A 14,305-nucleotide genomic window follows, 5' to 3' on the forward strand; every position below is an offset into this window, starting at 1 on the left:
GTCAGTTTCTGAGTCTGTAAAACGGGGATTATGAGGGCACCTGTGTTTAGGGTGGCTATACGAATGGATTGAGCTAAATGCTGAGACTGTCACTAGTGAAGACATCCCGGCAAGACTTGATGTGAGTTCTAATAGGGAGGGTGAGACCCCTGTGAGACACTCATCCTAAGGGAGCGCCCACCAAAACCCTGTCTTTTTTTTTTTCTAGCAGTGTTTTCTGGCTATACAGTTAAAGCAGGGGTTGAATTCCACAAATCAAAAGCCAACCCTCTTTAGAGAACCAAGTCTCTTCTCTAACACAGCCAGACCCCAGACCCCAGGCTGCTCTGCGGAGAAAACTGGAGAAAGCAGACTACCGTTTCTCCTTGGGCCAGCTCACAAACCGCAAGCCAAGCATTGGAGCCAGACAGCCGCTTCCCGCCTTTGTCTGCACAGAACCCAGAGCTGGGGATGTGACAGGTCAGTCTGCCTCATCTGGGGACCTTTGGTGGCTTCTTCAATGGGAACCGCCCCCTCCGGGTGTGGGAAGGTGATGGAGTCAAGAGTCTTCTGTCTTCCCCAGCTGCCCATGGTGCTCACTGCGTTTCTCTCTGGGGATGGCAGAGATAAGAGGGTTGGTGCTGGTCCTGCTGTACATGGCCCACTCGTCATCTGCCAGTGAGTGTGCAGGGCATTCCGTGGGGTGGGTGGGGTGGGGTGGGAGCACCATCCCGGAAAATGGAGTGGGCCTTGCTCTCTTCCCAAGGCATTCTGTGGGGTGGGGTGGGGTGGGGGCACCATCCCCAAAAATGGAGTGGCCCTTGTTCCCTTCCCAAGGCCTTTCCGTGGGGTGAGTGGGGTGGAGGCGTCACCCCGGAAAATGGAGTGGCCCTTAATGCCCAGAGAGGGACTCACTTGGCAAGAAAGCCAATCCCCAGAATTTTGCCTGGGTGGCATGTTTGAATGACAGGATCTAGGTCATGCAGAGTCCCAGGGCATGGGTGTGCGTCTGATTCTAAGGGTGTGAGATAGGAAAATCAGTTCTAGGGCACAGAATGGCCTATGGGGCAGGGGGGTCAGTGTGAGAACTACCTCCTACATTCAGCTCAACCCTGCCCACCCCTGGAGTACATTGGGCTCTGTAAACTGTGATCCTGATGAGGACCAGCTAGTACCACAGCAGCAGAGGTCTCTTGGGCTCTCAGGCAGCAGAAATGGCTGCTATGGTCCCCTCCTCCCTGACCTGTAGGCTGCTCAGGACTAATACGCCCAGCGTGGAAAAAGGCAGGTGAACAGGGGACAGACGACTCAAGTAGGCTTTGTCTACCTTTGGTGCCTTTGGTTTGATCGGTGAACACACACACACACACTATGCAAAGACCCCACACCTTCCTCAGTCTACTCTTACCTGCCAAGGAGACCAAGAGATGCTCAGAAACACAGACATGACATCTCTCCTACTAAGCCATAGCTGAGACCCAGACCAAACCCTTGGTCTGGACCACATTTTCTCATCATGGCGTTGGCAGTGGAATGGGGCGCAAGGCAGGAACTCTACTACTGAGCTGCTTCCCCAGCACCCAAATAACATTTTGGAAAAAGGAATGTTGTCACATATATGGAGGTTCTTGGCTTGGGGAGGATTGGCTAATATTACAAATCATCAATGTCTCCAGAGAAAAATCAGAGCATGGACAAGGGATGTCATTGTTGGTATTTCTGAAGTAGCCTTGGTTTTGTCCAGGCAGTCTGTGTAACTAAGACATGTTCTCACTCCAACTTTATCTAGATAATTCTTCTCTGAGACTCTCTTCCCGGGGATGGAGAAATGGCTCAGTGGTTAAGAGCATTGGTTGTTTTCCCAAAGAACCCGGGGTTCAATTCCCAGCACCCACATGGCAGCTCACAACTGTCTGTATCTCCAGTTCCAGGGGACATACATGCAGACAGAACACCAATGAACATAAAACAAAAATAAATAAATCGCTTTGAAAAACAAACAAACAGAACTCTCTTCCCAAGTGATTTGAAGTTGCATCAAGTTGATGATTAGAGCTACCCATCCCGGGCTTTACCTTTCACATCTACTGTAGTGGAAATGAAACTAGAAAAGGTCAAAGGCCAAGAATATACAAATCCGTGCATACATCTGGCCGTCAGGGTGATGCCATCGCAAAGCTGGAAAACTGCACCTCACACTGTGAGAGGAGAGCCGGGAAAGCAAGCAGCACGGTTTTTTTCCTTAAGGAAAGGCCTAAACAAGAATGCCTAGAGGTCCCTTTGCCACCCACTTTTGAATGAAAAATGCCAGACAAGGCCTACCAAGAGGTACTGCGCTAGGCCGAAGAGTGCCAGTAGCAGGGTCTAGGAAGACTTGGAAAGGGTTCAGAGGTATTAGCAAGAGTCTTTTATGTGGACAATCTCCGGGGAGGAACGAAAGCATCAGGGTTGTAGAGTCAGCCCCAAGCAAAACAGCCCACAAAACAGGAGTCCCGAGGGCTGGGAAATGGCCGGGCCCCCAGGTGCCACTTAGTGAGACTTTTGTTCCCTCTGCAGTTTGTGGCATCCAGAAAGCCAACATCGAGGACGAGTCCAAGGAGAACCTCGTGAGCAGCACCGAGTTCCCCTGGGTGGTGTCCATACAGGACCAAGAGTACACCCACCTGGCATTCGGCTGCATTCTCAGCGAGTTCTGGATCCTCAGCAGCGCCTCGGCTCTCCAGGACAGGCTAGTGCCCCAGAGGGAGGGCTGGGAGGGTCCGCTGCAGGCCTGGGGAATGGTGGGGCCTACTCACCTCTGGGTGTACTCGCCTGAGTCAAGGTCCTGAGGTCACCAGTGGCTCGTGGGACTTTACTGTGAGGAACGAGAAGTGGCACCAGTAAAAAGCAAGACGTCATTTGTTGTATCTAGGAAGTCCACTTGGGATTTTGCCGCAACTGCAGAGATGCGGATTCTTTAATTCTATCCACCAGGTGTCCTTCCGGGATAAGTTAAGGAAGTCAGCAGGATTCCTTGGGCCTTGTAAATGTTACTGCTACAGACAGAAGGGCACAGAGAAAAGCTGAAGGAAATCAGACATGCCTCTAGATGCTTTTCTCTGGGTGCTCAGAACATGACTCTGTCCTCCAATTGTTCTTGTCTGTGTTCTCCAAATTATATACCATAAGCTCAAATTCGTACAGATAAGAAAAAATCATAAATATGATTAAAGGAAATATTTGGCAAACATTCCAAAATATTTTCATAAACTATAGAATACTTCACTTCTAGTCCAATAGCCGACCTTAACTTTTGAGGATTGGCAGTAATGGGATAATTTCAACCACTAGGGAAGAAATACCACACAAAGTTGTTCACTAATTACACAGAAAATGCTAGAATATAAAAGTAAACATCTAAGAGGGATTTTTGGCACAGGCCTGGGAGCCCACTACTTGGAAGGTGAAGGCAGAAGGGTCAAGAATTAAAATGTCTTCATCCTTAGCTGTATGTTGAGTCTAAAGCCAGCCTGGCTACATGAGACTCTGCCTCAAAAACAAACACAAACAAAACAAAAAACCAGCCAAATAAAAGTGAATTTCCAGTTATCATAGACTAGCATGATAATATAATTTCTTATGCACGCTGTATGTGAAAGAGTGTGATATCCATTGCATAGATGGAGAAAGGATGGAAAGTTTCAGCTTTGTGATGTCATCACCCTGACGGCCAGATATATGCATGGTCTTGCACATTCTTGCTTAATTTCTCCTATAGTAGATGTGAAAGACAAAGCCTGTGATGGTTTTGCTTGTGCATGTGTAATGTGCACATGCGTGTGAAGTGTATGTGTGCATGTGTTGGGGTGACATTGGGTATCTTCCCCCATTGCTCTCTACTTTACTGGTGCAGGGTCTTTTACCCAACCCGAAGCTCACTGATTTGGCTGGGTTTTGCCCAGAGTTCCCTATCTCTGCCTCCTGTGTGCTAGAATAGCAGGCAGGACTCTTAGCTTTTATGTGGATCCTAGGGATCCAAACCTTGGTCCTCATGCTTGCATAGTGAGTACTTTATCCACCGAGCTGTCTCCCCAGCCTGAAAGAATAGTTTAATCAGCTAAAGAAATTATAATGTAAACTCCTGATAGAATATTCTTTAGCTGCTGAATTTTTAAGACTTGCTTTGTATATTTTTAAATTTATTCTTCTTCTAGTATGCATATAAAATAATAGACTTCCTATGGCATTTTATTTTTTATTAACTATTATTTGTAAAATATATTTTAATCATGTTTTCCCCCTTCCTCCAACTCCTCTCCACCTCTCTACCTACTCAACTTTGTTCTTTCTTTCAAAAAGAAAAATCAAAACAAACAAGCAAAAGATCAATAAGATTAGAAAAAAATGCCAACCAAAACAAAATGAAAACGACAGTCCACAAAATTATCACTGAGCTGGTTTTGTGTTGGCTAACTACTCTTGGGCATGGGACCTTCCCTGGAGTGTGGTTGATACACTGATTTCCCCTTTGCCAGCAGGTACCAATTGTTAGGGTTTGGTTAGGGCTGTAAGTCCAGAAGGAAACAAGCCTGCTGACACTCTAACCTTGGATTTTCTGTGTCCACTCCCCCCCCTCTGGAATCCTGTCTGGCTGGAACCTGAACAAGTCTTGTGTGATGTCACGGTCTCTGTGACTTCGTGTGTGCTCCTGTCCTGTTGTATCTGGAAGACATTGGTCCCTTGGAGTTGTCCATTATCTCTGACTCTTACAATCTTGTAGCACAAATAATGAAGACCCAGAGACAGAAATTGGGGTTCAACTCAAAAACCAGAAAAGCAAAGCATCCAAGCCACTAGAGAAGTCTTTCTTCTATCAAGGATGGGCTACCACAGACTAAGCGAACTAAGCCTCTCTTTCCTCTCATTTTATGTTTCCTCTACTACTGGGATTAAAGGTGTAGGCCACTACCACCTGGATTTGTTTCTACATTGATCTGGTGTAGCCCTGGTGGCCTTGAATTCACAGAGATCCTTCTGCCTCTGCCTCCCAAATCCTGGGATTAAAGGTGCGTGTCACCTCTCCCTGATCTCTAGTGGCTTAACGTTGCCCTTTTGATCTTTAGGTAAGCTTTATTTATTAAAACATAAATAAAATATCACTATTGAATCTTTCTGTCTCCTCTCCCTCATAGATCCCTGAGCCTTGAGAGGAGGGGGTTAATGAACACATCCCATTTGGGAGTAAGTGTTCCTAAGTCTCTTATTCTCTGTCCAGTTGTGGGTCTCTGTCTTAACTCCCACCTACTACAAGAAAAAACTTCTCTGATGTGTTGATCAAAACACAGATCTATGAATATGCCATCAGGAGTCATTTTATTGCTATGTTCCTTTAGCAGAATAGTTATACTAGGTTTCCCCCTAGGCCCATGACTTATCTAGTCTCAGGTTCTTGGCCACTTTGTATGGCATGGGTTATAGCTCATGGAATGGGCCTTAAATTCAGCAACCCCAAAGTGGTTGGTTACTCCCATGATATCTGTGCCACTATTGCAGCATTATATTTTGCAGGCAGGTTGCTGTTGTAGGTCAGGATTTATAACTGGCTGATACTGATGGTTACCTTTTCCCTCCGGAGTCTGCAGAGTGCCTTCCAAAGCCATGAACACTAGTCAGTAGGATTGAAGCTTCTAGTCAGGCACCACATCAACTTCTCTGTGATCAATGACATGATGATTTCAGCAACAGGGTCTTTCCATTGTGGAGAGAGAGCAACTGACAGCCTTGGCAAATAGTCTGTGACATCAGGGAGATTCCATGGGAACCCTTTGGCCAGTAGACTCAGTAAGATGTAACCCATTCCTGATACTGGAGTACCACAGACGTCTACTTTATGATAGTGTTTTCAAGCATGTGTATCATTGTATTTTGCTCAGTCTGCTCTCATTACCTTCTGTTGTTCATGGTCCACCCTTGACCCTCACACTGGTCAGGATTTGTGTGTGTGTGTGTGTGTGTGTGTACAGAGCCTTGACTTTTATTATTTAAAAAAACTCCACAGTTATTTCACTTTCTGACTCTGTGCTTGGCCTTCAACAGTTTCACAACAACCTGCTGCTCCTCAATGAGGGAGGGAGTGTGCCTGATCTTCCATGGACATACTCAGTATACATGGAGCCACCATAAGCTCTGCTGGCGTGCTTTATTTTAGACTCTCTCATAGGGACTTCAGGTCTTACAGCACGAACACCCCAGAGTCTGACAGGGAACAATACCACATGCAGATTTTGGTGCTTTCCCAACTTTCTTGGTTTAAAAGGAAACAATCCTGTGGCCAGGAGTTCAAGACAGCCTAGTTTTGTAAGAGACTGTATTGTGGGAAAGCCTACAATGGTGTGTTAAACACCATTCAGAGTGTGTCTCAACACTGTCTCTAGAAGAGCCAGAATTTACATTTTTAAGTAGAAATCCATGTATATTGTTGAATATCCACAAAGAAACAAAGTCAGGTAGGGAAACCATCCCCTCAGTCACTAGATTCTTCCCCTTGTGCCATGGCCTGCCATCATCTTCTTGGATTTTTTTAAATGCATAATGTGTTTGTGGATGTCTATATATCTTTCTATATTGATTCTTATATCTACTAACACGGAATTCTCTCTCCCCTAGTCAGCTTAGGTTTCCATAACACAATACCATAAACTAGATGATTTAGCCCAGAGAGTCCAAGGTTAGAGGGTCAGCAGGTTTGCTGCCTTCTGGATGTATGGGCAGAAGCCTTCTAGGTGTGTGTTCACATGGCTACTTTTTTTGTGTGTGAGAGTAAGACAGAAGAGAGACGTGGAAGATTCCTGACATCAATCTCAGTCCTACACACACACACACACACACACACACACACACACACACACCACATATACAATACATATGAAAAGAAGAAAAGTTTTTTTTTTAAGGGAAGGGGACACTGGTCCTACTGGATCAGGCCTTAGGTACCTCTACCTCCAAATACGAAAATAAAGGCCTTACTACCAACTGTGGTCCCATTTTTTGAGATCATGGCAAGATATTTCTGTAGAACCCCCTCACTCCCAATTCTTGTCCTATTTATGACTCACATTTCTTGTCCATGGAAGACTCTGTAGGCATCATTCTGCCCCTCCCACCACCACCCTGGTATTAAATACGTCTGAGGTGATTCCGATTTTAAGCAGTATGGCTAAGAATGCTTATCTACCCGGGAGATGCCCGGCTCACCCCTGCGATCCCAGCTTCCGCCATTACCCTCACTCATTTTCATGACTTTCATGGCTTAGACAATGAAGTGTTTGCTCAACCTTAGAAAGAGTTCATCTTTGTTGGACTGGATGTCCAGCTCTGCGGATCCTCCCATCTGTGACCAGCGATCCACTCTCTCCTCTCCCCGCTCTGGTGTGGGTGACAGCCGCATTTACCCCTGCATCCTGGCTCCAGCTAGGTTTCATCAGTGCCAGGACTGACACCAGCCTGGGGGGGGGGAGAGTAAGATGAAGCAGGGTCTGTACGTTCTTGAGGCGAAGTGCAGATTGTTCCCTCACCAGCTCCACACAGTTCTTCCTGACCTAACTCTTCTCACCTAGGGAGACTGTGTGCGGGCTCTGGGCTTGAGCCCACGCCTCGATGAAGAAATTGAAGGACCAGTTGAGGACGCTTCCCAGCATCAACCTCAGGCCTCCGCACATGTGCACATGCATGTGCACACACATGCACACCCTGCACACATACAGAAGAAAATGAAAGCAGACACAGAAGACAACTCGGCTGACTTCTGTCTCATTGGTCACTGTTCCTGGCCCACTTTCTAAGTCTTTCATTGTTTTCCATTCTCCTCCTGCTGGAAGAGGACTTGCTTTCTTATCTGCCTTTCTGCTGAGAGCCTTCTCACCGGGCTGCTGCTGAGCTCAGCGGCAGCAGGTGTCACCTGCCACTCCCGGTTGTCTTTTGCTGGGTGTGCCAGCCCTTCCTCAGATGGCAGAGTGCTGAGTCCTCTTTATGGTTTTAGGGTGTATGCATCTGCCTTACATTCGTATCGTTTCTTGGGTGAGTCCCGAGGGGAGAGGTAGAGAACACCCAACTTAATCCTGCCTCTGTAAAGCCATGTCCTCCCCAAACGCACGCACAGAGTATGTGAGGCGAGACGCTGCACCAAGAGACTGGGCAGTGGTGGCGGCAACCTTTAACCCCAGCACTCAGGAGGCAGAGGCATGCGGATCTTTGTGAATCTGAGACCAGCCAGGTATACAAAGCGAGTTCCAGGACAGTCAGGACTGTTACACAGGAAACCCCGTCTCGAAAAACAAAAACAAACGAAAACAACAACAACAACAAAATGATGTTAAGTGCTGAGACAGTGAGTGAGAGTTATGAGTACATATTTTGTATTGAAATGAAATGAATGAATGAAATGTACGCCCTGCCAATGCTGAAGCATGTATGGGCAGCCCGTATATGGCAGTTCTGTTGAACTGGTTCATACTGGGTTTCATGGTCTAGGTTGATGAGGATGGCTGACCTGGTCTCTTCCTCAAGAGGGCACTAGCTCTCATTACAGACAGTTGTGAGCGGCCATGTGGTTGTTGGGAATTGAACTCAGAACCTTTGAAAGAGCAGGTAGTACTCTTAATCACTGAGCTATGTTAAAAACAACAACAACAAAAACTATTCATACAGAAAAGTCACCCAAGAACATGTGAACAGATGATCTTTGCATGGTAAGATAAATGGTTATCAGAACAGAAGAATCCCCCAAGAGATCAGGCTCACAAGGGAGAACACAAATCTAGAAATTCAGAAGAGATTCCCTGGAGACTGAGTTCAAAGGTTTGAGTAAAAACTGAATTGGAGGCTGGAGAGATGGCTCAGCAGTTAGAGCGCTTCTTGCTGTTCCAGAGAGTCCAAGTTCAGTTCCCAGCACCATCGAGGAGCTCACAACCATTACTAACTCCAACTCTAAGGAATCCAATACATTCTGACTCTGGCAGGCACAAGTGGGACACATTCACACACACATACACATGTGTGTTCACGCATGCACACACACACACACACACACACACACACACACAAGTTAAAAACAAAGACAAAATACCCAGGGATTGAGTTAGATGAGAATGCCAGGTTGAAAATGAAAAACATAAAAAATGAGGAATGAGGGAAGTGTGAAGCTTTGTCGCTGCCTCGACTTCTCAAAGGCCCTTTGCTGTCTGTCTCTCTAGGAAGAAGGTCGTTGCTGTTGTCGGTATAGCCAACATGGACCCCAGAAAGGTTGATCACACAGAGTACTCAGTCAGCACCATCATCCCCCATGAGAACTTCATTAAGAGCTCCAGGAGCAATGACATAGCCCTCCTGAGGACAGAATCTGCCATACATTTCGATGACATGGTCCAGTCCATCTGCTTCCTGGACAAAAAGCTACAGAAACCACCAACCTTGAGAAACTGCTGGGTGGCAGGATGGAACCCCACGTCTGCAGTTAATGCATTCTTTCTCCTAGAGGAGGCTGTGTGTGTGCTGGCAGTGAGGGGGGACTCAGAGGAACTTCTCTGGGGCCTATCCTAATCATTCAGAATGCTTGAGGTTTTATAGTTGATTCTCAGTGGTTGCCTTTCTGGGGTCTTTTCTTGTACCATATTCCACGGGCCATTTTTTTTTTTTTAGTTCTATGCCCAGGAAGTATACAGGCAGCATGCTGCCTAACAAGCATTGGGAGGAGTAAGGGGATTACGGCTAAGCACATTCTTACCTAAGCCACCCATTTCCTGCCATTCTCGGACAAGAATGAAACAAGAGAATGTATTATTATTATTATTATTATTATTATTATTATTATTTTGGTTTTTTGAGACAGGGTTTCTCTGTAGCTTTGGAGCCTGTCTCGGAACTAGCTCTTGTAGACCAGGCTGGCCTCGAACTCACAGAGATCCATCTGCCTCTGCCTCCCGAGTGCTAGGATTAAAGGTGTATACCACCACCTCCCGGCGAAAATGTATATTCTTTAAGTGTGAAGGAGGGGTGAATTGTTCTCTGCCTGCTTACAGATTTCAATTCAAAGCAAAGATAGTTTCCAGTAAAAACTCAGACACGAGTTCTGATTTCTATGGGTAAAAGGGATGTATAGGGACATTTTCTGTTGATTCCTGGTTGGATATGTGAGTTGCTGGTGGGTTGACTCAGGACTGCCTTCTTGTTAGTAATTCTTGGGCTCTCTGTTGCATGGTCCAGACAGGAAATCACATGACAATGAGTATCCTGAGGAGAATCTCTGTGGAAGACATTGACCTGTGTCCTTTACAAAGAGACCAGAATACAGAATGTGCCAGTCACGCAAATAAGGAATACAAAGTTTGCCTGGTAAGAAGACACGGTAGAAGCCAGCTCTTGAAAGTAATCATTGATCATTGGTTGCACCAAGGGGTCTTGGGAGCTCTTCCTTACAGAATGGGGAATGAACGGTAGGGCCAGTGCCACAGGTTCATGTCTCTGGTAGGAATAACAGTTGGCAGAAAGTACTCAAACCCTACAGTGTGGTCACTTGATACCACTAATCTGCTGTGTGTCCCCGCCAGCCTCCTGAGCCCACGTGACTCTCAGTATCCAAGCTTTCTCGCCCTCACTCTGGTTCAGCTTGTACTGTATCCCGAGCCACTAACCCTTAGCTTTTGAACTGAATTCTGCTCACGAAATATCTATTGGTGACTTCAGTCACCAAACTATTGGAAAGCTGCCTCTCGTGGAAATGGGCTCTGGTGTCTGGATCCTGAACACCGCACTTCTCAGGCAGAATCGGACTAACGGGTCCCTCGGGCCCAGCAGAGCTGCTCCTTACTTTTTCCCTTTTAGTTTTTACAACTCTTAGAGGATCTGTGAGATGTCAAGGGAGAGGGTCCCTCAGCGTGGTAGCTGCCCCTGACACCAGGAGGTAAGACAGAGCTGCCTCGAAGGCCCTGGGTTGGTAGCCTCTGATCCCTTTACTTCAGAGACCAGAAATCACAGCTCTGTCAGGTGGGGAAGAAGTGGGGGCAGGGACAAAAGAAAAAAAAAAAAACCCGAGCTTATTCTGTGCCTAAGGTTAGTAGCAAAACCATTTGATGGGGTCATCTGTACCCACAACTGTGTCAGAAACATCAAACTGTGTGTCCTAAATCCCATCCATTTTTCTCCTCTAGCACAAGGATGATCAGCTTGGGGTGGGACCCGGGAAAGGGTGGACACTATACCCTTCCTCACTATACCCCAAGCAGCCTGAGTGTGTCATGGACAATGGCCGTTCAGCAAGCCCAAGTGACCAGCCAGAACTCTAACAACATTTCAGTCCTCTGCCAACTGGCAGAGTGAGATGACATAGCAGACTACAGAAAAAAAAAAAAAAAAGAAAACACAGGACTGCTGTGCTGTCCTTTCCCTGCAGTGAGCAGCACAGAGCAGCGCACACATTGCGTTGCCCAGGAACCTGCGTTCACCTTCTCACCACCCAGGCATGACAGTGTCTTTGCAGAAAGTGCATGCCTCAGCTCTGCCATGCTTTCAGTCACCCCTTCCTCCCACCCTTCACCCTCACCTCTGCTCTACCCACACGTCCTGAGCAAGGGGAGGTATCCAGGGAGGGGACACGCCAGGCAGGCCATTCCCCGGGCTGCAGATGAGAAGGGGCTGATAAGGTCAACCCTTGCCTCTCTGCTTCTCATCCTTGAATTTGTGCAAACGGTTCGCTGTTATCACTTGCCACACTGCTCACTGCTCGCTCAGTCCAAACAGCAAGAGCAACGTTCGTATTGTTGGCCAGCTTGCCTGGCTTTTCCAGGTGAGGGGGGCCATACAATCAAGGAGGGTGAATAGTCCTCCCCTATCTCAGACCCAGATGGACCACGAGGTACGAGTGGAGGTTTGGCTCTTGAAAAGGGGGGGGGAGGCTGGGGTGGAATGAATCTTGGGACTTTCTGCATTCCCTCAACTCCCTACAGAAAAGTTAGTGCCTTTATAAGCCCTCGGGACGGCCATAGCTAATACTTGACTGAGCGCACGCTGCGTGCCCAGCACCAGCGCCGCTTGTGTCACAGGCGCTAAGGGATCAGGTCACCTGCGCTGGTTCCAAATCCAGCCCGGAGTGCTAAGCCTCTGCCTTCTCGAACCTTGCATGAGTTAAGGTGTGTGCAGAGTTAAGGTGTGTGCAGTAGAACGCCCGAGACCCAGGGGACAACTCAGGAAAAAGGGGAGGCAGCAGGATGGGCAGGGCTGGTGAGCAAGAGTAACTAGTGGCTGGGATGTGTGTTAGGAAGCTGGAGACCCAGAACAGCCCCAGATCAGAGTGCTAGCAAAAACCAAGACAGTGAAACACGAGCCAGGCTGTTACAGGCAATCTGGCCAAGGCCACAAATAATTTGCATAATGCAAAGAAAAACTGGACTGGGGAGGTAGCTCAGCTGGTGGGTGTTTGCCTTGAATAAAGCCCTGGCTTCAGGGATTTGATCCCCAGCTCTGCATTAAAAAAAGCAGTTGTGGTAGCAAGTCTGTACTCCCAGCGTGAGGAGGTGGAGTGGAGGGGGGGAGGTCAGAGTTCACGGTCATCTGTGAGCAGGTCTCAAACAAGCAAACAGAAAAGAGGGAGAGGAGAGAGGGAGAGAGGAGACACTAGTGTCCCCATGGTGTGGTTGGTGGTGGCTGTCTAAATTTGAAATGGTAGCCTATAATTTGCCCGTTTCCAGAGAGAATCAATACAAACCCTTCTAAAACAGACCTCTGGTGTCTACAGAAAAAGAAGGTTTTCTCAAACCTAAGCCCCCTGTCCTTTATTGCAGGGGGAACCAGGAAGCCCTGTGATGTGCCAAGTGAAGAAGCTGAATCTCTGGGTCCTCAAAGGAATCATGACCTATGGAGGCGACTCGTGCCCTGGCCTGTTTCTGTATACCAGTGTGGAAGACTACAGTAACTGGATCATGGCCCAGGCGAGGAAGGCTGGCCCTTCCCTGTCCTCGCTCCAGTCCTGGGAGAAGTTGCCCCCTGAGTTCCTTTTTGACGAATCAAATATTGCCCTGACAAAGCATGCGTATTCTGTACACGGCCATACTGAACGGCCCCAAACCCACTCCCAAAGACCAAAATTGTCCACTGTGTATGACAAGTCAACAGACAATGGGCAGAACTTCAGGGCAAACGGTCTTCAGGAATCAGGCTGGCCTGCAAAAGTGGCTATCCAACCCATGTACTACGACTACTATGGGGGGGAGGCGGGGAAAGAAGGGGTTGTAGCTGGCCAGAGCAGGCTGTGTTGGCCCCAAGAAAGGATCTTGATGTCCCTCGTGCTTGTTTTCTTGGGCAGCGGTGTATAGCTAGCAGCTAACCTCCCCACAGACAAGAAGCTTGGAGTGCACGGGGCTAGGCGTCTACGGTACTGTTCTGGGGTCCGCTTTTGATAGGTGCCACTTGGGCGACCACAGGCAGGCCCCACAGCATCACTGGGCTGGCTCTCCCTCCTCTGGCCCACTCCCATATGTGGGAAAGGTCACTTCGTTTACGCTTGCGAACTAAATGTGGGCTAACAAGTATCAAACCGTTAGAGTGCCCTGTGGTTCTTTCAGTGTTATGGCTCCAGGGGCCAGGCTGGGAAGATGTTCCCACGGGTAGATGTGGCCCTGCTGGTGACCATTTAGATGTGGTTTGGTAGTGACAGGGGAGGGGGACGGATAGACACTATTTGGGCACAGGGAACAGTGAGAGAACCCCACTACTGGAAAACACTAGAGTACTTTAATAGGTCACTTCTGGGTCTGCAAGCTATGGGCTGCTCCTGGCTATTTCCCTGGGGGCCGGATCGTCTGAAGCTGCTCATCCGGTATTTTCATTTTGTTCCAGGCTTTTCGGTACCCCTTTAAAGACATCTACAAAACAGAAAGGGGGAGATGGGAGAAGGTTACTTGGGAAAAACGGGGTGTGTGTGCCTGTGCTGTAGGCCACCGCCACCTACAAACTGCTGGCCATGCAGATGACCCTGTGAGGGGCCAAGGTCCCATGGTGCACCCTGCAGGCAGACATCATCACAGAGCAATGGAGACCCAAAAGACCTTTCTAGGGCCGGGGATGTAGCTCAGTTGCTATAGTGCACGCCCAGCATGCTCAAAGCCCTGCGTCTAATCCACAGCACCCGCCACACATTGGAATAGAGGTGGGAGAGGGGATCAAAATCAAAGTTCAGGGTTATCCTCAGCTACATATTAGGGTGAATTAGGGGAGAATCGACTGGAATACATGGTACCCTGTCTCACAGAGAGAGAGAGAGAGAGAGAGAGAGAGAGAGAGAGAGAGAGAGAGAGAG

At 47.9% G+C, this 14,305-nt stretch overlaps 2 protein-coding genes across 4 annotated transcripts in view; one reads left to right on the forward strand and one right to left on the reverse strand.

Moving 5' to 3' along the window:
- Positions 1 to 303: 303 nt before the first annotated feature.
- On the forward strand, positions 304 to 13,539 carry Prss54 (serine protease 54). The gene is made up of 6 exons (XM_013354159.2): positions 304 to 459; positions 563 to 657; positions 2,536 to 2,707; positions 9,210 to 9,468; positions 10,219 to 10,347; positions 12,792 to 13,539. Exons 2-6 carry the CDS (start codon positions 597 to 599, stop codon positions 13,320 to 13,322), a joined length of 1,152 nt encoding a protein of 383 aa, XP_013209613.1. The 5' UTR covers positions 304 to 459; positions 563 to 596; the 3' UTR covers positions 13,323 to 13,539.
- Positions 13,540 to 13,722: 183 nt separating this feature from the next.
- The window catches only part of Ccdc113 (coiled-coil domain containing 113), a 24,679-nt gene continuing 24,096 nt past the window's right edge, over positions 13,723 to 14,305 (reverse strand). For all 3 annotated transcript variants that reach the window (XM_013354093.1, XM_026789899.1, XM_005345563.1), the window contains one exon: positions 13,723 to 13,871. In XM_013354093.1, coding sequence (XP_013209547.1) covers positions 13,785 to 13,871 — 87 coding nt within the window. In that variant the 3' untranslated portion in view covers positions 13,723 to 13,784. The remainder of the gene's footprint in view (positions 13,872 to 14,305) is intronic.

The sequence above is a fragment of the Microtus ochrogaster genome, chromosome 4, assembly GCF_000317375.1.
Source record: "Microtus ochrogaster isolate Prairie Vole_2 chromosome 4, MicOch1.0, whole genome shotgun sequence".
In the NCBI taxonomy this organism is placed as follows: domain Eukaryota; kingdom Metazoa; phylum Chordata; class Mammalia; order Rodentia; family Cricetidae; genus Microtus; species Microtus ochrogaster.